Genomic DNA, 21,445 nt, shown 5'->3' with positions numbered 1-21,445 from the left:
CAAATATAAGAGCTGAGACATGGATTTAGGAATCTCACTTTAGGCATCCAGGTTTACAATTTTTTGCTATAATTCATATATTTTACTGTCAAGTTTGTTCCAAACTACACTACTTTTCATGTGTTTTATGTCAAGACATGCAAAACCAGCTTCCCTAATCTGTCTTCAAGAAATTCATTTGAAAACACATGATTTGGTAGAAAACTAAAAATATGTCCAAAATATTGTGATTATAATAAATCTGTTTGAACTGCACACAAGCTTATGAAACTAGTCAGCACTCACCTGGGTAATGTTCCCAAACAACTTCCATTTTTTGGTGAGTAAAGAATAATGTGCAAAACCAAACTTGCCAACAACAGCTACATTCTGCCCCAGCTTGTCAATGGCTGAAAACTGTTCAGATGAAAATTGGGGGGGGGGGAGGAGGAGGAGGAGAAACTATTGTTCAAAAATTGCATACTTCTATTCAAGATCAATACTTTAGCAACATTAATATACTCAACTTAAAACTTGAAAATTGTCTGAGTACAAATGTTCTCTACCATACTTTTAAATAAATGACATTTTTCTTTTAAATACATAAATTGCTTTGATTTAATATAGTGACAATCTCATCCTATAACAAGAACAATTATAAAAACCTAATGCTTACATTTTTCATCAAGCACAAAGCTATTTTTAAGTAACTCACCCTTATAGGCCAGTTGCTCTCTAGATATGTACTGTGAATCTAAAAAAAAGTAATATAATACAGATCACTGTACTGAGAACAAATTGAAATGATAAAAATTCACACACTTTAAGGGACATGCACACAGTCAAAATGGTTTCTTTTATCTATTTTAGTTCCAGAACATTCTGGTTTGTTCACAGCCATTGGAGTTTTTTCACCACCACAATTCTTCCCTCGCTCCACTCTTTCCAATACATTTTAGAATTATATAAACTTTAAGTTTCAATGGACTGGATGTGCTACATTTAACTACCATCTATCCAGAGTGCAACTCACTGGAAGCAGTAAGCTCCCTGATATTCAGAAACTTGCATTCAAAGTCTGATAATTAGAATTATACAATCTATCATTTTCCTAGAAAACAAACAATTTTAACATATTTTAAGCTTGTTCGCTGTTTTCTTTGCTTTGCTTAAAATATGTAAAAATCTAATAGGGAGTTACAGTGGCAAAATACTATTTTTAAGATTTTTTTCCCCCTTAAAGCAGTTGATTTTTTCCATCAATTGAAGAGTTGTCAAGAGAAGATTCCATTCAGTAAAATCATCGGTTATGCATGGTTTCCTCAGCCCTCAACTCCAGAAATCAAATTTTCTTAGATTTGTACTGACATAACAATAGAGTCAGAAGAGGGTTTTTTTTTTTTTTAAATTTGCCTTTTTTCACTCCTGTTTAATGGTTTTATTTTGCACAGAAGGTATATGCCAAGTTATGTTCTCATGAAATGAACATGGTAAAATTCTATTAGTCTGTATACAAACTGCAGCACAGCAAACTAGTGGCAAGAAGCGTAACTAGAACTATGGCTATAGGGAAGGGAAGGATTTTGTTCTCCAACACAGTTGTCTGAAAACATCTGTAGTTTGATTTATGGTTTCAATTATTACATTTCTTGGTCAGTTACCTAGCTGTTTTAAATTGGCATCAACTTCTGCCACAGACAAAATTAGATTCAGTATGGAATATCAATAAGTTTCTTTTTGCTAAAACTCAAATTATTCTTCTTAGGGAATGAAGAGAAAGATGAGAAGACTTCCATTCCCATCTGCAATTTATAAGGATATTAACCGTAATTTCAGCCAAATTTAGGATGTTTACTGTAACCCATCAGGTAAACATTTCACAAGACAACTACTTACTCAACCTAGGTTTGAGGCAAATTATAAGTTTCAGGGAACAAGTCTTCCAGACTTAGATTTTAACTTCTGATTCTTTTGACATGAAAGTCCTAGGGTTTGGAAAGTGGCTGGCATTGAAATGAGAAAAAGGTTGGACTTAGGAAGATACTGAATTGATAACAACCAATGACAGAGAAAGCTAAAAGACTCAATGCAAGCAATTTATAAAAGCCTCCAGGCTCCTTTCCAGATAGAGAGTTTACATACTCAGTATTCTGTTACTTGAATGATCCAAAGCCTCACCAAATTAATTTTTACTGTCCATAAGAAGATATAGTAGCTCTTTAAATAGAAACCAATCAAGGCTATTTTGCAGGACACAGTACTTCAAGGGAACTTTTCTCCTGTAAATTTTCAACTTGGATGAGTTTACGCAAGAAAAAAATGTATTTGGTTGAGGCACCAAATAAGATCATTCAAATCTCGAAAGGAATCAAGGCCTGTATTTTTGTAACAAGTGAAACCATTAAGAGATTTTTGTCAGTTGGATACATTTCTCTCATATCAAGTGTGCTATCTGGTCTTCCTTACACTCTTTTCTACTCATTACCAACTGGCAGTTATGCCTCAGCATATAAAGTAGGACAATGGGGTATAAAGACAGCAGTTGTCTGAGAATTCCTACCATCACCTGTGTGTAAAGGCCTATCAAACAGATCTCAGCCTAGACTGGTATTTATTCTACAGTTCTTCTCCTGTGTAACATTCCTTTTCATTTTTGAGTGCAATGGAGAAACAGAAGAAAAGGTGGGTCCAAATTCCTCTGTGCAAAGTCTGTTAGGACAGTGACTGGCGCTACTGCACATATCATATGAGCAACTAAACCATCATCCACCATAATTCAAATGAAGCTGCTTGCCTAGATGAGGTAGTTTTCATTAAAGGCAAGCAGATACATTCTAAATTAGAGTCAGATTAGAAAGCCACATAAAAAATATTCTCCAGGTTCTGTAGATTTGTTTTAAAAGGCATCAGTTTGTAAAATATCATGGGTTAACGACTGTAATTAATCAAAAAAAGCCAAAAAGCCAGGAAAGATGTGAGGGGTACAAAGGCTTTTTTTAAAATCAGACCTATGCTCTAATCTGTGGAAAGTACTGCATCAAAAACTTTCATAAAGATAGTATACAAAATGGCACATGAAAAAATACTAGGGCTAATGCCGGTATACGGAGCTCTAAGGTTTGACAGCACCTGGAGCCTGGTATAATCATGCTGATGCATACGCTGCACGTACAATAAGTTAAATCCTGATGTCAGTTTTACTCAAGTGTCATCCTCAGTTTTAGTGAAATCCATAAAGCAGATATGTAGGCAGGAAACTTTGTCTAAAATTATGGATTCAAAATTATATACATTGTTCCTTACTGCTGGAATGAGTAAGCATGATGGCTTTGGACTTAACACCTTCTGGAAACACCACCTTCTTGCAAGATATGATACTATAAAGCGGTTTCATCTCCTCATCTAAACAAACAGCTTGCATGTATTGCCAAAACCCTGAAGTTGTCTGCAATAGACAAATCTTTAAATAGTCTACATGGCCATTAGAAACTTCATATATTCTACAGAGTATTTCATACCTCCAACATCGTGAATGCTCCTTCCGGCCGGAGGCAAAAATTTGTACATGGGAAAAAAATAGCTCTCTTGCTCTCTCTCATGAGGTTAGAAAAAGGCATTTAGCCCTATTAATCCCTTGACTGTCTAGGATACGAATCCACAGCTGGAGGAAAAAAGGACAGCCGGAATTCTTTTGGCCCTCAGGGAACAACAAGCTGTACCATGGGAGCAAGCAATAGGAAACAGGAGGGCACAGAGATTTCACACCATATGAAACAAATACAATACTTGCAGAAGGGATAAAAAGAAAAACAGACACCACCAGGTTCAGGTGATAGGAAGTAAGTGCAAAAATACTATTTGAGTAACAAATGGAGAATTACCTGTACAACATGCCAATGCCTGTGTCCTAATAAAGTGCTTAAACCCTGAGAATCTAAACTGCCCTCCAAAAATGGGCCTCTTTCCCTGATGGGCTTATGATCAGAGTGTGCTGAAGCACTTCTGGGATTCTGGGCCTGTGTTGCATCCCCACAGTTCAAATACAAGCGATCTTCTCCTTGCAGGAGGACCTGCTCCTGGTTACTCTATATTTAAAAAAAGATAAATAAAGGACGTTACTGTACAGAAAATAAAACAAACACAAAACACTTCATTTTGCAGAATTCAACTTCAACAGTCAGCACAAAAATACGATTTAAGGCAGTTTTTCCATCTTTGAAGCACCAACATACTGCAGAGATACCAAAGAGTGGATGATCATATACAGCAGTATTTTCAAAATATCTCCTATTTGACAAGGAGATTTTGCTTAATTAGAAAGATGCACTTAAGAGAAACATACATAAACACGACAATTTAATTATTGGAAAACACATCAGACTTCACTTGATAAAGGAAGGAACACAAAAAAAGGTTCTCTGAAAACTGAGAATCTCTAATCTAATAATCTCTAAAATAGTAAGATCTATCTATGAACACGTACCATGCAAGTGTTAGCAGTGAGTGCACTCTTGATGAACTGAAATTGCAGAATACCAAGCTGATGAGCTTCATTCTTGGTATCTATATCACACCCTGCATTCAGAGAACAATTCCCATCGATCACCCATAGGTGATAGCCTTCTGAACCCCAGCTCTGAACACATGCAGAACAAAAAAAATAAAAAAAAAATCACTTAATTGATTTAGACAGTCAGAAAAACAAAAAACATACAGGAACTCTCTTTATAGAGGATCACCCCTTTTGGGCTCAGGGTCTTGGGCCAGCCATAAGACTGGCAGGGAACTCCCATAGCTTGCAGTTTTCAAGTCAGCTGCTCCAGCAGATATATAATAGCCACTCCTGGCAGGGAAGACACTTTAGTGCCCAGTTTAAATTCTTCTCTATGCAAAAGCTAGAAAATATAGAATTTGAAAAAATTAAAAAGATTAAAGCACCCATAAATTATAACTTTAAGAGGAATATGTAGGTGAATGATTTGTTAAACTTATTCCTGTGAATATGAATTATATATTCATAGGTAAGTAATTTTATTTTGTACACAGTATTAGTTGTAGCAGATCAAGCCTTTCAAAAGCACTAAAAGCACTTCTAGAAAAGTAAAGATTAAAAAAAGGGTACTGCAAGAGGCAAGTGAAAAGCAGACAGCATAGGAACATACCATGACTCAAGGTCAATAACTGGACAGTCACCACCAGCATTTGATTTTGGGTGTTTTTTTGTTAAAAGTAAACCACCTATCTCTCGATCTTTATGATAAAGCATATATAATACAGACAGTGATTAATGTTTGCAGAGCAATCTTTCTTTATTGTTTCCAGGCTCTTGTGTTTGATTTCTCAACCTCAATGGTGCATTAATGCTAGTTATTTACATTTAAAATATATGCCGACTTCAAATGTACTGCAGGAGACAGTAGAAAGACTATACAGAAGACTGGACATTTTCGTTGCCCAAGTTATTTAGTAAACATGTGCCTAAACAGAAGGCACATCACAGCAATCAACCAATGGAAGATCTCCCATTATCAGCAGTAACAAAGGAACACTTAGTTGGCAGTGCTAAGAGCTGCTATGGTTTCACTACAGAGATGGTGCATGAAAAAACCTGCTGGACCCAGTGGCTTTAAGACTGAGCAGTGGGTGTTTTCCTGCTTGTGTCATGCTAGGAAGCACAAAACCAAGACTGGAAACCTGTTACAAGTAGGTACTTTTGGAGAAACAAATGTTTATCTCTACTTTAACTACTCTCAAACTCTGAAATGCTTTTTTTAAAAACGGGCACCTTGCCAAAAATGGTACCAATATTAAAATTAACAGAAAGTATCTCTTGCATAAGCATCTTTATCCCACTTAGCTTAACCAATAGTCTGCAAAAGTCTGTCTAAGCACTATAAACAGAATGCCCCTTTGCTCTGAATGGCCTCTTAGGCACCAGTTATGTTAGGTCCTTTTGAAGCAATGCATTTTCAAGATTTATTATTTTGAATTCTAAAATATATAGATGCGATCTGATCTTTGTCAGTGGATCACCTCCTCCATTGACAGGGGATGGACTCAGATGTATAGATCTTTTCCGTGTCTAAGTTCTATATTCCTATTTCATAAATATGAATAGTAAGCTGTAGTTAGAACTTCAAAGAACAAGTATATATGTAACATCTGCTAAATAGAAAACAAATTATTAAAGAAGTCCACATGTTAAAGGCTTCATAGGCAAAAACAAAACAAAAAAAACCCCACCCTGTTTAGCCCACTGGTTTAAATCCCTAATAAAAGCTATCGTAAAACTAACGATAAAAACTTGGACCCACCGGAGTCAATGACAAAACTCCCACTGACTTCAGGATTTCACCCTAGACTTTCAGAAAACCCAGCTAGTATGTCATCTCCTCCTAACAGTATATAGACGTTTATACCATTTTGTGATGTCTGCACATATCCCATATCCCAACTCAGTTGTAGGGATGGCATTTTTATGAATTTTCAATGGGCAATTTTCATCCTTATGGTGCTGGTCTCCTCTCTAGGACTCCCATTTTATAGATGGGAATGAGGCGGAGAGAGGCTAAGTGACCTGCCCCAGCCGCCAGTCATCCTCCTCCCCAACCATTTTGTGGTACATATTCCAAAGTTACATACAAAAAGGGATATGAATTTTGATGGTGTTAAGACTTTAAACATAACTCAATATTTCAGTTAAACTGTACAAGATGTTCCACAGTTAGTGGAGAGGAGCCTTGCTATTTCATCAGCTCTTTTCTTTTCACAAATGTTTGACTCAGACTGACAGAATTTCAGACCAATTCACAATACAAATACATCAAGAATTATTTTAACTGCTCTTGTTTAACACAAACAGAAATTAAAACTACAGAAGTTACCACAGATAGTTTTGTAAAGAGCTTTAACAGAAAAATTAAAGTTATGGCCATGAAGTTTTCAGTCTTAACGTATTCTGACTAGAGAGGCTTATTTATTGTTCCAAGTTGCATGAAATAGAAAAGTTAAGCTACAGAGCTCATCCAGTTATCTTACTCATCCTTAATTTTAAGAGCAATACCAAAAGAAAGCCTTCCCCTTATGGTTAAGCATGCATACCAAAAATAGCCCAGTAATTAGTTTAAGACAAACTGAACAGTTGTGTGTGTTTTTTGGGTTGTGTGTGTTTGTTTTTATTTTAAAAAAAACAAAAAAAAAACAAAAACAGTATAGCTACTTGTTACATTTACTGAAAAAACAGTTTAGGTTACCTGAATTTTTTTCTAATCAAAAGTACATAAATGAGACTCAGCTAGACTTCTTACTGTATTGCTATTTACAATTGTACTTACCATAGAACTGATTTTTAGAGGGTCTTTTTTGGTACCATCAGACCGATAACTAAAATAGAACACAATAAGATTGACTTGAAACTAAATTGATTCACAGTAAAAAAAAAAATCTTGCTATGTCAGCACTGTCTTAGTATTTATATTTTTACTCACGGCTCAAGCCGTACCATTTATTTGATTCATGCTATGGCTTACATGCAAAGCCACTGCCACTTGTTTGTAATGCAAGAGCTCTCTAAGTTCATGCTTTTGTGGATGCTATTAACATGTAGCATGCCATTTACAGAAAGTAAAGGGGACTTTTTTACTATTTTCCTTATAGTTTCTCTTCAGGGTGATGAGCTTTGCTGGTGACAAAGACTACCTCAAAAAAGGCAGTACTGTTATTTTCAAACCTTCCTCCTTGCTTAAATTGTGTCAGTATTTTCTGGCCTCTAGGGAAGCAAAAATAGCTTGAGAAAATGATCTAAAACTACTAATTGATCACTTAAAGAATTGTCCAGTGACTGAGAAGTCAAATACAAAAGAATGCAGAGATTTTTTTTGTCAAGGTACATCATTCTTGTACCTAGCTAATATTTACTCACGCAAAATCTCCTCCCAAAGTACAGATAAGCTGGGCACCAAAAACACTCCATAAGGACAAGCCTCCACATTCCCAGGTAACCATAACAACACAGTTATCAGGAGACCATCTCATCAGTTTTACAGGTCCTGTTTTGTTCCAAATATCTGTTAATAAACAGACAGGAAAACATACATGAAAAGCATCAAAATAATGATTTAGCTGCTTTCACCATGTTGTGCACACAGATTTGTATTAAATACAAGAATGCTGTGCTATTTTTTTGATCTGCTGAGTTAGAATCTTTTTCTGCTTCACAAATCTCAGTGTGTTAAAAGGAATGAAAAAGCTGGTATGAAGAACACAATATGAATTCTTCCCCAAAATTTGATCAAAATCATGGGAGTTCTATTGAAGTACATGAGGGGTGGGAATACACCTACCCCCAAAGGAATATATATATAGTTCCCTACATTCTGACAAAAATATCTTGGGAAGCTAAGCTTACAGCTGCCCTTAGGCATCTTTAGCTTATACAATCAGTACTTAACTCATTAGATCATCCTGACCATGGCAGTATTACAAGGTTCATATCTTCACATGGATGACATGTTCTTGAAACATTTGTACTAGGACCGGTACAAATGTGCTCTTCAACATAAGGCATGCATATTTACCTCTTCATCTATCCCTCACCCCCAGGTCCGTTCATATTTATTAGGTCTACTGTGAGGAAAATTAGTGTCTAATGTTCAAGTATTACCACAGAGCAGTCAACTGAAGTGTACTGGACTCCTACCGCATTTTTTGCTAGAATTTGGGAGATCCTGTAAGATTTTCTATAGAACTACATAGAAATGTTGTGAATTCTCTTGAGTCCACTATGCAAATTCTTACCACTTGATTTACTCACTATGCATTTTGACGAAAAGTACTTCATGCCCCGCTTACAATATATCAGAGTAGCAATGGAAAAGAGGATTTTGTTCTGCATTTATATCAAAGGAGAAAGAGGGAAAGGAAGTTTGATTCCCGTATTCAAAATCAGCATCCAAATACACTGGTCAAGCAAGACTAGAGTTTGGTATTGTTCAGGCTGTGTACCACGTAGCCAGTGCACCTTGCGCTGCTGTACAGAGGATCCATAGGGAAGAATTAAGGAAGACCTAAGAACAGAAAGTAACTTTTCTACTACAATGAGTCCAGTGTTATTTCTCACTTGGCCAGCAGAGGGACTTAAAACCTAAGAAGAAAGTAATATGTAAACCTTGGTACTTTACACCTTTTAAAGGAAAGCACTAAAGCATTCCTATCTAAATTTTACTAAAGTAAGCTATTAAATAAGAAATCCACACCTCATTTGCAAACTTCTGACTTATTTCACAAGACACCTATATCCAAATCAGTCAATTAAAAGCACCCAGGAGACCAATGTAAGCACACAGAAGTAAAAGCATACTAAGAAAACCACTTGTTACTGTAAACAACAAACAGATGTTTACTAGCATTGGATGGTATAGGAAATATTCTTTAATTCCTGAAAAATGCAATAATGTATAGATTCAAAACATGCAAGAACAAAATGAGGGTTTTTTTCAGATCACTGTGCCAAAAATCAATGTTCTATTTTAAATTGTGTGTGTTTGGAAATCACAGCATAAAGATCGTTAAAATTATTAACGGGCATCAAGTTGTGTTTTCAGAATATTTACAAGAAACATCATGACACTCAACACACCATTTAACATATTCCATAGAATCAGCACGATCTTCATAAAACACAACTGCAAACTCTGGTAAGAAAGTTAGTATATGAGAACTCACCAGGATATTGTTTTGGTGTCAGCTCCAATTTATGAGACAACTGCATGGCTCCTGTGGAGTTATCTATTGTGTAAACTTGCACAGAGCCGCTGGAAGAGATGAGACACACTTTATGCTCAAGCACTTTCAAAAAACTAAGTAACTCTTACAACACTTTTACAACATAAAAACTGGTATATAGGTTGTATAAAAGGGGTCCTCAGTTCACAGAAGTGCCTGAGTCATAATTCCTAAACACCAATGTACTTAAAAGATTATAAAAAGGCAATTTCAAGTTTACGTTGTATTTAATAGATTAAATTCTTATCACAAAGCAAAAATTATACAATTAAACATGAGAGATTTTTAAATGGATATTAAACTAGTAAAAGATTAATGTTTGTTAATACTAAAAATTCTTGATATTTAGAATTAAAATTTATCTTGAAGACTGGAGACTGATACACTGTCAGTTAACATTTAAAACAAGACAGATTTATGAAACTACCACTGCAATGAATACTATTTGGATCAATAAAAGCATTCTATATGTTGTAAATGTTTACATGGATTCCAAGTCCATAATAATCCCCATGGAAGACCTTTGGATTTAATGCACTATTTATTGTGTTGCCAGAAGTCTGTTTTGTACTACCCCCTATGGCAAATAAAGGGTGCTTTATTATTCAAAAATAAAATAAAAAATAAGTACAAAATCGTAAGAAGGAGTAGAAATAAAAGAATACAACAGTATTTAATTAAATATATGCCCAAAAGCAGACAGATAACTGGAAGACTAAAACACAGATGGCCCAAATTCTTATAATCTGCTCTGAAAATAGCTACCCCATGGGTGAGACAAATTAATAGCCTACAAGGAGAACTGAAACAGAGGGACGAGACAGCAGTTTAGCAAAACAGAGTTTCTATATCTTCAGCTTTTCAGTGAAAAAAGATGCCCAGTCACCTAGCAAATTTGCTAAGTATCTCTTCCCAGCTTACATTCTATACTATAGAACTGAGTATTCTGTCAATAGTAGCAGTAATGTGTGTTCTCTAGTCATGTGTTGCCCCTTTTTAAAATGGGTAGGGCTATCTCATTCCAAACCAACCCTGTTAGTTTGAGATTGGGAAGCCTGCTCCTGAAACTTATTTAAAAAGTTTTAAAATTGGAAATGAAGTGGGATCAAAGTGGCAGTTTCAAACATCAGAGTTCAACTGCTAGTTCACTGTCAGTGACTTCTCCTCTTCCCTCACACACTTATAAATGCAACAGTTTGTAGGATAAGTATAGAAGAAAGAAAATAGACAAATGTCTATAAATGGTAGGAAAACTACAGGAGTGGCAAAACCCCTTTCGTTTTAAAGAGCATTGTTTAATATTGGTTAAAAAAAGCATCAAAACAGGAGTTCAGATGTGATGGAAAAAGGTTCATACGGTTTCATCTCGGAGTGTTTGTCGAGAGCAAATCCGCATGTACATCCTAGTGTCCATTAGCTGCACAGCTCAGAGTGTTACTCTGTGGTAGTTGCCTCAAAGGAAGTAATGTATTTATAGTAAGCCATATAAAAATGTAAACTAAAATAATCTAAAAAAAAAAAATACCAGAAACAAGAACCACATTAGTGAAGACACTTCCTTCGCTCAAAGAAGCTGCCAGTTGGAATAAGTCTCTCTACGGCTCTTTATAGTGGTGTACTTTTCAAAATGATTCAATATTTACTGGGAGAAAAATAACAGACACACCAACTGTACTGAAACTATCCTATTATATGTAAAATTGAGCACTTCAGTGGCAGTCCAGGATGCTGGGCATCTAACAAGATCAGAAGAAAAATGGTACACTATATCGCTTTCCATGGTGTTTTTCTAGTTGGGGGGGGGGGGGAACAATGAAAATGAATCGTTGGATGTTAAAAAAAATGGTATAAAGTCCTTATTGTCCCCTCTAAACCTTGTCTTCACATTATTACATTGATATTCTGTTTCAAGTTTTAGCAGTACAGGCCACAAGGCTAAAAAATAAATCAGGTTGGAGAAATTCTCTAAATAGCTTTCACTTGTATATTTGTATTTCCATTGTTAGTAACAAAAGTGAGATCCCATCATTGCTTATAATTTTTTTAAGCCATAACTAGCTTAAATTTTCTACAACTACACAAAACTGCTTATTTAACTGTAGCAGCCAAAGGTTAAAAAAGCAAAACAGGCAATTCAGTCATTTAAATAAAAGAAAAAAAATCTCATCCCAGAAATATGAGGTACTATTTTTATCTTCAAAAACTTTATTGGTAAAAATATGTTTGCTCTTAAGATGCAGGGAGAAAGCAATAGTCACAGTGCACTCTGTTATAAAAACATGCCATGCCACTCAAAAAATCCTAAGGGCAGCTCTGACTAGCGACAACTCAGGACAACAATTTTCTGAGGACAGAGTAAGAACAGAGAAAATGGAGAACCCTGGTGTCTCACCCAAAGTGACAAGAATTCAATTTAAACATTTATATAGCATATTACATTAAAGAAATACCATAACCAGTAGCATTTCCCATATTTAGTCTGTATCACTGTGGGGTATTTATATTTCAGAGTTTACTTTGTAACATGCCCCGGTATCCTCCTGTAAGCTTACAGCTTCATTTTTATTATAGAAAAAAATTAGCAAAAATACTTCACTTGTGGGGAACTGCTTCATTATATTGCAATTTAAGACATTTTGAAATTTCCTTACAAGCCAGAGCAAAAGTTCCACCTACAATGGAACACCTATTCATTAGTTTACAAGTTCCAGCAAAGCAACTCTATATTCTGTGTTTCATTAAAAAACCCCAAACCTTTCCCATCAGACCTTTGGAGTAGCAATATAGAACTTACTTGGCACATCCAAATGCCATTAATCTGTATTTGTTATTTACTGCCACACAAGTTCCATCAAAAACATCTTGTGCCCAAACACCACGGAGCTGCTGCAAGGGGAATGGGGAAAAAAAAAAAAGAAGGCTTCAAGATGTTATTTAGGCAGCACATTAATTCATCTAAGTGGGCCCAACCTGCATCCCTCCATACACAGAATTCACAGATGTGACCAATGTGACCAGGGGTGCTCAGAGTGAAGGAGGGACTGCTGTACTGGGCCAAGAGGAATTAAAACCTACATTTTAAAAAATTTTAAGATGTCCCCTCTTTTTCAAGATAAAAATTATGTTCAGATAAATTTCTTTTCAAGTGTATGCTATATCTTGATAGCCTGAAGCAAAGCATATCTGTCTTTCTTTTAAATATAGCAAAAGAACAGTACATACTGAGCCATCACTCTTGTTAGTTTCTGAGTTTCACCACTTGAGACACAGAATGTTTTGTAACATTTTTTAAAATGTTGGTCTCCATATTTTAATGGAGGCATTCAGACACTTCAGAAAATGAGGATGTTGACACAGAAATCCCAAGTCAGATCTCTATTATTTTACCACAGCTGTTAGTAAAATAGAATCACACTTCTATAATGGAAGAGTCCAGATTATTTTTGAAGGCACTGATGGTACGTTCTAAAAGTTTTTATTTTAAATTACAGGAATCACAAATTATAAAACCACGTTGTGTCATTGCACTCTATATGATTTTATAAAAAATGTTAATGAGTGTGAATATAATGTAACTGGAATATGCTTCATGCAAAAGGTCTCTTGTAAGGTATCATTACAAAGCTTATAATTTACTGAATGTGTTCATCCTATTTGTATGAATGTATCGTTCTTGTATCTAAAACTAGAAATATAAAATATAACTTTGAGGGCCTACTGTAATTATGCAAAGTGTGGGCCACTAATGGTGGTTTGGAATCTTAATGGCTCCCATAAACCAGGACAATTACCTGTAGATGTGATCATGTCACCTAAACTGGAATCCATCTTTAACCTGGTGCTTTTTCACTGAGAAGGAGGGTGGGAACCCAGAGGGACAAAGGATTTCCGCCTTATGCAAAAGATATATAAGTGGGTGGAACAGAACAAAGGGATGGCCATCATGAAAAATCCCCTAGCTACCACCTGAGCAAGGAACAAGGACTGTACTAGGGGAAAGGATTGTGCCCAGACCAGGAAGGCATTCAGTCTGTGAAAGAAACTTATTGAAACATCTCTGAGGGTGAGATTTTATCTGTATTCAGTTTTATTACTGTACTAGACTTAGACTTGTGTGTTTTATTTTATTTTGCTTGGTAATTCACTTTGTTCCGTCTGTTACTCCCTGGAACAACATAAATCCTACTTTCTGTATTTAATATAATCACTTTTTACTTATTAACCCAGAGTATGTATTAATGGGGGAGGAGGGGGGGAGGATGGACAGCTGTGCATCTCTATCAGTGTTATAGAGGGCGAACAATTTATAAGTTTACCATGTTTAAGCTTTATAGAGGGTAAAACTGATTTATTTAGGGTTTGGACCCCATTGGGAGTTAAGCATCTGAGTGTTAAAGGCAGGAACACTTCTTAAGTTGCTTTCAGCTAAGTCTACAGCTTTGGGGCATGTGGTTCAGACCTTGAGTCTGTGTTGGAGCAGACTGGCGTGTCTGGCTCAGCAAGACAGGGAGCTGGAGTCTCAAGTTGGCAGGGAAAGCAGGGGCAGAAGTCGTCTTGGCACATCAGTTGGCAGTTCAAGGGGGTTTCTGTGATCCAACCCATCACACATGTAACAAGTGCAGTTTGCCTCAAAAACAGACGACATTCTCCATTTTTGTAGGTGTCATAAATATAAAGGGAAGGCTAACCACTTTTAAATCCCTCCTGGCCAGAGGAAAAAACCTGTTCACCTGTAAAGGGTTAAGAAGCTAAAGATAACTTCACTGGCACCTGACCAAAATGACCAATGAGGAGACAAGATACTTTCAAAGCTGGAGGGGAGGGCGGGGGAGCAAAGGGTTCTCTCTGTCTGTGTGTTGTTTTTGCCCGGACCAGAGCAGGAATGCAGGTCAGAACTCCTGTAAAGGGTTAATAAGCAATCTAGTTAGATATGCGTAAGATTCTGTTTTGTTTAAATGGCTGATAAAATAAGTTGTGCTGAATGGAATGTATATTCCGGTTTTTGTGTCTTTTCGTAACTTAAGGTTTTGCCTAGAGGGATTCTCTATGTTTTGAATCTATTATCCTGTAAGGTATTTACCATCCTGATTTTACGGAGGTGATTCTTTTACTTTTTCTTTAATTAAAATTCTTCTTTTAAGAACCTGATTGCTTTTTCATTCTTCTTAAGATCCAAGGGTTTGGGTCTGTGTTCACCTATGCAAATTGGTGAGGACTTTTATCAAGCCTTCCCCAGGAAAGGGGGTGTAGGGTTTGGGAGGATTTTCGGGGGGAAAGATGTTTCCAAGCGGGCTCTTTCCCTGTTATATATTTATTAGACGCTCAGTGGCAAAAGGTAAAATAGTGTGTACCTTGGGGAAGTTTTAACCTAAGCTGGTAAAAATAAGCTTAGGGAGTTTCTCATGCAGGTCCCCACATCGGTACCCTAGAGTTCAGAGTGGGGAAGGAACTTTGACAGTAGGGTTGGTGTAAAATTTAGTTAGGGCCACGAAATGTAAAAATGCCTGTGAAATTTTTGGGTTATGGGCTTTAATTTAATGAGAGTTCTGGTTAAGCAAAGTAAAACAGGTTTGTAACATTTATCGTAAATCATGTGCTTTTATGGCACTACAGAAAAATAAGTAGAATGTACCAAAAAAGGACTCAAGCAAATAAAAAGCATTACCAAATCCAAGCTGAAACTGATGGATCTAGGTAATACTAAAAATGTAAGCTATATAAAATCCAGGAAGCTGAAAAAGCCTTTTGTAGAGAATAAAAAAGTCAAGTAAAGAAATCTAACAATAAAAAAGTTGAATATATTATTGAATATAGGTAAAAAGCCCCTAAATACCTGAATGTAAAGGAAAATAATTATTTTCCCCTGTATTGGTAGTTTATAGGTTAAATTAAAAGTGAAGAAGACATCTCAGAAGAGACCATAATTCTCTAATAGAAACATTAGAAATCATATCTATAAAAAAGTGATAGGCACCTCTCAAAGCACTTAAATCAATGATTAGGCACAATACCACCTCTGAGGTATTGCACAGCTGGGAAAATCACCCCTTTTATTATTCTCTGTTTATAGCTGGTAACAGGAAACCAGTGGCAGAAACAGGAATAAAACCCCAGAACTGGGAACATAAACAAAGGGACCGATCTTGAGCTGTTATAAATTGTAACAGTTCCATCGACTTAAAGAGAAATATGACAATTTTCACCTGTTCTCTATCTGCCCCCAGATCTCTTAGCATCCTGTCCTGTGCTTTTCCACAAGGCCACACTTCCTGCCCTAAAAATAATTATTAATTCAAGTGATTTTTATGGACTACAGTAGTTTTATTTGTCCATATTACTAGCTATGTTAGTGGAAGTGGCTCTACAACTAATATTGAAGAATTCAGAGGAACGTAAAGAACTCATTTAAAAATGAAAAATGAACGTCAAGAGACAGGGGAAAAATGAATAGTCACAAAGACTGAAACTGTTACAAAGAAAAAATATGTGTCATAAAAGCAGTAAGTAAACCGTACCTCAGCAGTGAATCTACTTGATACTGGTGTAATGAAACCAACTCTGCCATCATTAAAAACAGCAGCAAACCCATCAAGTGTGGCACAATATTCCATATCTTTAATGTGTATATCTTCAAAACCCAAGAATGAACCTACTGATGAAACAAGAGCAATTGTTAAGAATCGTCATCACAATCATATTGCTAGCCAGAGTTTACAATCTTTGAAGTATTCTCTCTGTGCATAATAGGATCTCAGTACAATAGGCTAGATTGTCTATATTTAGCAAAGGGGAAAAAAAAACAAAAAACTTCTCTCCTCTTCAGTTGTTAGAGCAGAAAAAGATATCAGACTTAGATTTTTGGCGTAGAAGGTATTTTTTCCATATTATCTAACCAATAAACAGGGGATGGGGACGGGGATGGTAAAGTACCTCGAGAAGACTGCAGGTCTACAGAAAATGGTACTGTAGATAGGTTGATGGCCTTCCTTCCATTTGTCATGCCATCCCAGTGAATAAGATGGAGCAATCCATCAGCAGTAGCAACCAGTAGATCCTCCAGCATGGACTGCAAACTGAGGAAAAGCAATGGTTACTCTCCAGAGATGTGTTGTCTAAACCAAACTCTGAGGACTATTCATGTAACAAAAACACTATTTTATAACACTGTAGATAACAGATGTCTGGAAGCAGTTACTCAAGTAAGTTACTCTGTGGAAGATGTAGTATGCAGTTAAAAAGTTTATCAAGATATTGAACTAATAAAATATCAGCAGTGTTTCCACTTCTCCAAGAATTCAGAGTTGTTCATGAACACTGAATGGATAAATTAACAGTGCTACTGATATCTGAACCCCTGATGAAGACTTTTCTTTTTGCGAAAGTGAAAAATGTGTAAAATTATTTGCAAAAAGAAAAAGGAGTACTTGTGGCACCTTAGAGACTAACCAATTTATCTGAGCATAAGCTTTCGGGAGCTACACCTCACTTCATCGGATGCATACGTGGAAAGTACAGAAGACGTTTTTATACGCACAAACCATGAAAAAATGGGTGATCATCACTACAAAAGGTTTTCTCTCCCCCCACCCCACTCTCCTGCTGGTAATAGCTTATGTAAAGTGATCACTCTCCTTACAATGTGTATGATAACCTGGAAATGGCCCACCTTGATTATCATATGCATTGTAAGGAGAGTGATCACTTTACATAAGCTATTACCAGCAGGAGAGTGGGGTGTGGGGAGAGAAAACCTTTTGTAGTGATAATCACCCATTTTTTCATGGTTTGTGCGTATAAAAACGTCTTCTTTACTTTCCACGGTATGCATCCGATGAAGTGAGCTGTAGCTCACGAAAGCTTATGCTCAAATAAATTGGTTAGTCTCTAAGGTGCCACAAGTACTCCTTTTCTTTTTGCAAATACAGACTAACACGGCTGTTACTCTGAAACCCGTAAAATTATTGAAAGTAACAATTACTTAATACCAGATTAGTGATATTCATAATTATAAAACCAGAAGGGACCACTGTGATCATCTTGTCTGAGCTCCTGTATAACAAAGGCCCTAGGACTTCCCTGAATTAATTTCTGTTTGAAGAGGTGTTTATCTTATTAAGGCTTTATGTGACAGCTGCTAATCTGAGACCTATACCTAGTGGCCAGAGTGAAAAATATCTGTTGTTGCTAAACCATTCCCAAAAGCCAGGCTCCCTACAATTTAAAATGGCTAAGACCTGTATGCTGTATTACACACGGTACTGAATTTTCACTTCATTTAAAAAGAAAAGGTAACTTCTGTTACACTTTCTTTGCTTGTCTGGCTTCAGTTCAGTTTCTTTCCTATAGCAGAACATGGTCTCTTTCTACCCCTCCCCAAGTTATTTTCAGTGTTTTTTTCTTCTCCTTTTCTCACTCCCTATCACTCTAGGAGTGGTGGGTGAAATTCTGTGGCCTGCGTTGTGCAGGAGGCCAGACTACATGATCATAACGGTCCCTTTTGACCTAAATATCTATGAATCTACCTCCCAAAATCATGTATCCTATCTCCTACCTATATTCTCTCCCCATCTCCCTCAATCTTGTATTTCCTCTACAACCTTCTCATTCTTCTACCAATGTAAACCCCTTAATTTTCATCCCCCTTCCACAAGGATTTAGGAATTTTACCAGACACCTAAATAGCAAGAGGCTACGATGCAAAAGATCACAAAAATCTGGAGGGGTGCTCTTACCCACATCGAACACCCATTCAATGAGAAATCTCCTGCTGGGAAAAGAGATAATACCAGGATTCTGACCCAAGATGCTGCCCATGGACTATTTAGGCACTTGTAGGTGTTTGACAAAGCTGAGTGCCCATCCCTCCCTGCATCCAGAACCTCCTGGCTTTCTACAAAGGTGGGCAAAAGGGTATGTGCTACCCTACATCTCTCAGCCTCCATTCCTAGCCTCCCATACACTGAATGGTTCTCTTTTCTGCTACTGCTCTGTTTTCTTACACTCCAGCCAAGTGAAGGTGACTTGATTCTTTTCAAATTCACTGCTGCTCACAGGATATCGAATGGCAGCAGCTAAAACTAACAAAACTCTGACCAGTTTGCACTCTGCTTCAGAGTTGCAAAGCTCTGAGGCAGATGTAACAGAACTGTTTGCATGCAGACATAGGAAGACATTTTATCAGCGTATACTCTGATTATGTGTGTTTCACTATCAACAGCCTAGAAACTTAATTTTCTCAAATGAAGTCCTAAAATCTGCAGAAGGTGAGGGTGCCTGGAAAGATTCCTTCTCATTGTGGAATTAACATATCATTCCACCTTATAAAGGCAAAGAATCACTCCGAAGATGTTTATTTTCTCCCAAACAAAATATTTTATATGCCCTCTGAACCCAGTGCCAAATTCTACATAGAAGCACACAAGCCAATACACAATTTATACTGGAGACACTGAAATAATCTTTTGCTAAATGTATTCTGACTTCTAAGGCTATTTTTGAGTTCATAATCATTTGTATCAAAATTACTGTAGGTTTTATATTCAAATGTGTAATACATATACAAAGTTCAAAATTAATTTTTACACCTACTGTAAATATTTTTTAAAATTTCCCACAGAATTTTAAGTGGTAAGGGTAAAAACCATTCATGCTACAATGTGAGAAAATCTGTCCATTGCTTGCTATAACTAAAAAAAGCATCTGAAGCTACCTATTTAATTCCACAACACACGATTCATAACTTAGTAAAAATTAACACTGATTTGTGTTCCTTAAATATTTGCAGAATGAGTCAGAAATAGAGGTTTCCTACAAAACTATGCATATAGCATACATTATGTATACAGTTAAGTACACACAAGCACCCCCGAAAAGGGGAAGCTAAATGGAAGTTAAAACTCAGCTGTGATTTGTGTTTATATTTCCTCTCTCCATCTTTTCACTTATCATTTTTGTGCCTTCTTCCATGCCATCCCTACACTTGGAACTTCCTTTTGCACATCTGTGAATCATGTAACCATTCTCTTTTCTTTCAAGTCCCATCTGAAAAAAATCACTTCCATAAAACCCACAGACACTACCCCACAGTACTACAGCTTTAGAAAAGTCACACCTATTATAAACAATCCAGACTGAATTTCTTTCTAAGTAACCCAATGCGCTTAAATTTATGATGTTTGTTTAGACTGTGAGCCTCTCAGGGCAGGAAATAGGTTTTTCATCTTGTATTAATGCTGAGCACAGCGTGGACACTTCAATCTAGTACCTTTCAGCGTTTGGGGGGGGCAGGGAGGGAAGTGTGCTCACCAATGGAAGAAGGAAGCTTTCCCTGCACATCACAGGTCAAGTTCTCCACTCAGCCTTTGTCTCTGCTCTAGCAGGTTTAGTAGGTATGAGGAGTGGTACCACCGTTTACATATACCATACTACTCTGTATTTTACATGAGCCAGATAGAATACAGAAAAGCTATTTTGAAAAATAGCTAAGAGTTTCTAAAGGGTGTGCAGATGTGCAGCAGCAGTGTGAGTAATTTTTTTACACCTGTGCAGGATGCCTATATTAGATGTTTGTACTGATGCTGCTACACCAGGGCAAAAAATCCACACCATAGACAAGACCTGTAGACAAGCACCAAGGCAAAATATTCATGCAAATAAGCTTCTACCCTCCAACTACCAATTAGCAACTTAGATTTTGCTTTCTTTGATCTATTTTTTTTTTTTTTTTAATCTATTTTCTGGTTCCACTCTCCCCAACCTCCCCCCCTCAAATAGACACATGTATGATTATATACCACACCTGGTGATAGATGCTTGCAAATCCAGCACTTTCTTCATCTCTAGAGTTAACGAAGGAGCACATTGCTCTTCCTTATAACGTGGTGTCCCTTTCACATGTGGGCTTCCTCTACAAGAAAAATCAAACATTAAATTGAAATAAGCTGCTTGTGTCTCAAGTGGTAATGATTATACAGATCCACATTTCTCACTCAGTTTTTTCTCCTGAGGTATAACTACAGATGCTTACTTAAGAATAACTGACACCGGCAAAGATAAATGTTTTGAATGCAGTTTTGATACATTCACACTAGATTTATTCTTAGTCATATGATCCTAGCCCAACCTGAATATTAGAGATACTTGAGCTTTGATAATTTTCATTAATAACCTGAGTACCTGTCTGAATGCTGTTTATTAGTATGTGACCATACACTTTGTTCATACGTCAATTCTGATTCATCTCACACACAATGTGGTATATTTTAAAAAAATTAATGGTATCTTTCATACGAAACTTCTCTATAAAGTTTACTACTAAATCTTTTCTGAGAGGTGAAGAGATTCCAATTCTCATGGTGATTCTGAAGAATGCAGTTTTGCAAACAATGACTTAGCAGGTCTCAATGTGTTAACCTCTGTAATACAACAAACAAGATACAAGCATTTCAACAATGCTTTTCAGAGCATTTATCCCAACATTAATTCTGCATCACACCTCATGAGAAGCAGGAAAGCATTTATTCCTTCACACATGGGAAAACGTGAAGCATGCAGGTCCCACAATGAGTCAGTGCCAGAGCTAGGAGAACAAAGCAGTCCAACTACCAGTCCCCGGCTTTAAACAGCAGGCCATCAGGTCTAGCACCCTCCAGACGTGAAATACTTCAACATTTTTTTCAAGTTT

General features: G+C 36.6%; 1 protein-coding gene across 2 annotated transcripts in view; it reads right to left on the bottom strand.

Moving 5' to 3' along the window:
• RIC1 (RIC1 partner of RAB6A GEF complex) overlaps positions 1–21,445 on the bottom strand; it is an 80,683-nt gene that overhangs the window by 22,366 nt on the left and 36,872 nt on the right. Inside the window, exons 4-14 of one of the 2 annotated variants that reach the window (XM_077817640.1) lie at positions 20,561–20,668; positions 16,693–16,835; positions 16,278–16,414; positions 12,557–12,648; positions 9,703–9,791; positions 7,901–8,045; positions 7,314–7,362; positions 4,463–4,615; positions 3,861–4,064; positions 695–733; positions 286–396 (exon numbers count right to left, since the gene is read on the bottom strand). In XM_077817640.1, the coding sequence (XP_077673766.1) occupies positions 286–396; positions 695–733; positions 3,861–4,064; positions 4,463–4,615; positions 7,314–7,362; positions 7,901–8,045; positions 9,703–9,791; positions 12,557–12,648; positions 16,278–16,414; positions 16,693–16,835; positions 20,561–20,668 (1,270 nt within the window). The remainder of the gene's footprint in view (positions 1–285; positions 397–694; positions 734–3,860; positions 4,065–4,462; positions 4,616–7,313; positions 7,363–7,900; positions 8,046–9,702; positions 9,792–12,556; positions 12,649–16,277; positions 16,415–16,692; positions 16,836–20,560; positions 20,669–21,445) is intronic. The other variant, XM_077817641.1, reaches the window with a different exon arrangement.

Source organism: Eretmochelys imbricata, chromosome 5 (assembly GCF_965152235.1).
Source record: "Eretmochelys imbricata isolate rEreImb1 chromosome 5, rEreImb1.hap1, whole genome shotgun sequence".
In the NCBI taxonomy this organism is placed as follows: domain Eukaryota; kingdom Metazoa; phylum Chordata; order Testudines; family Cheloniidae; genus Eretmochelys; species Eretmochelys imbricata.
Note: the sequence above shows the minus strand (reverse complement) of the source record. Positions and strands in the feature narration are given on the sequence as shown.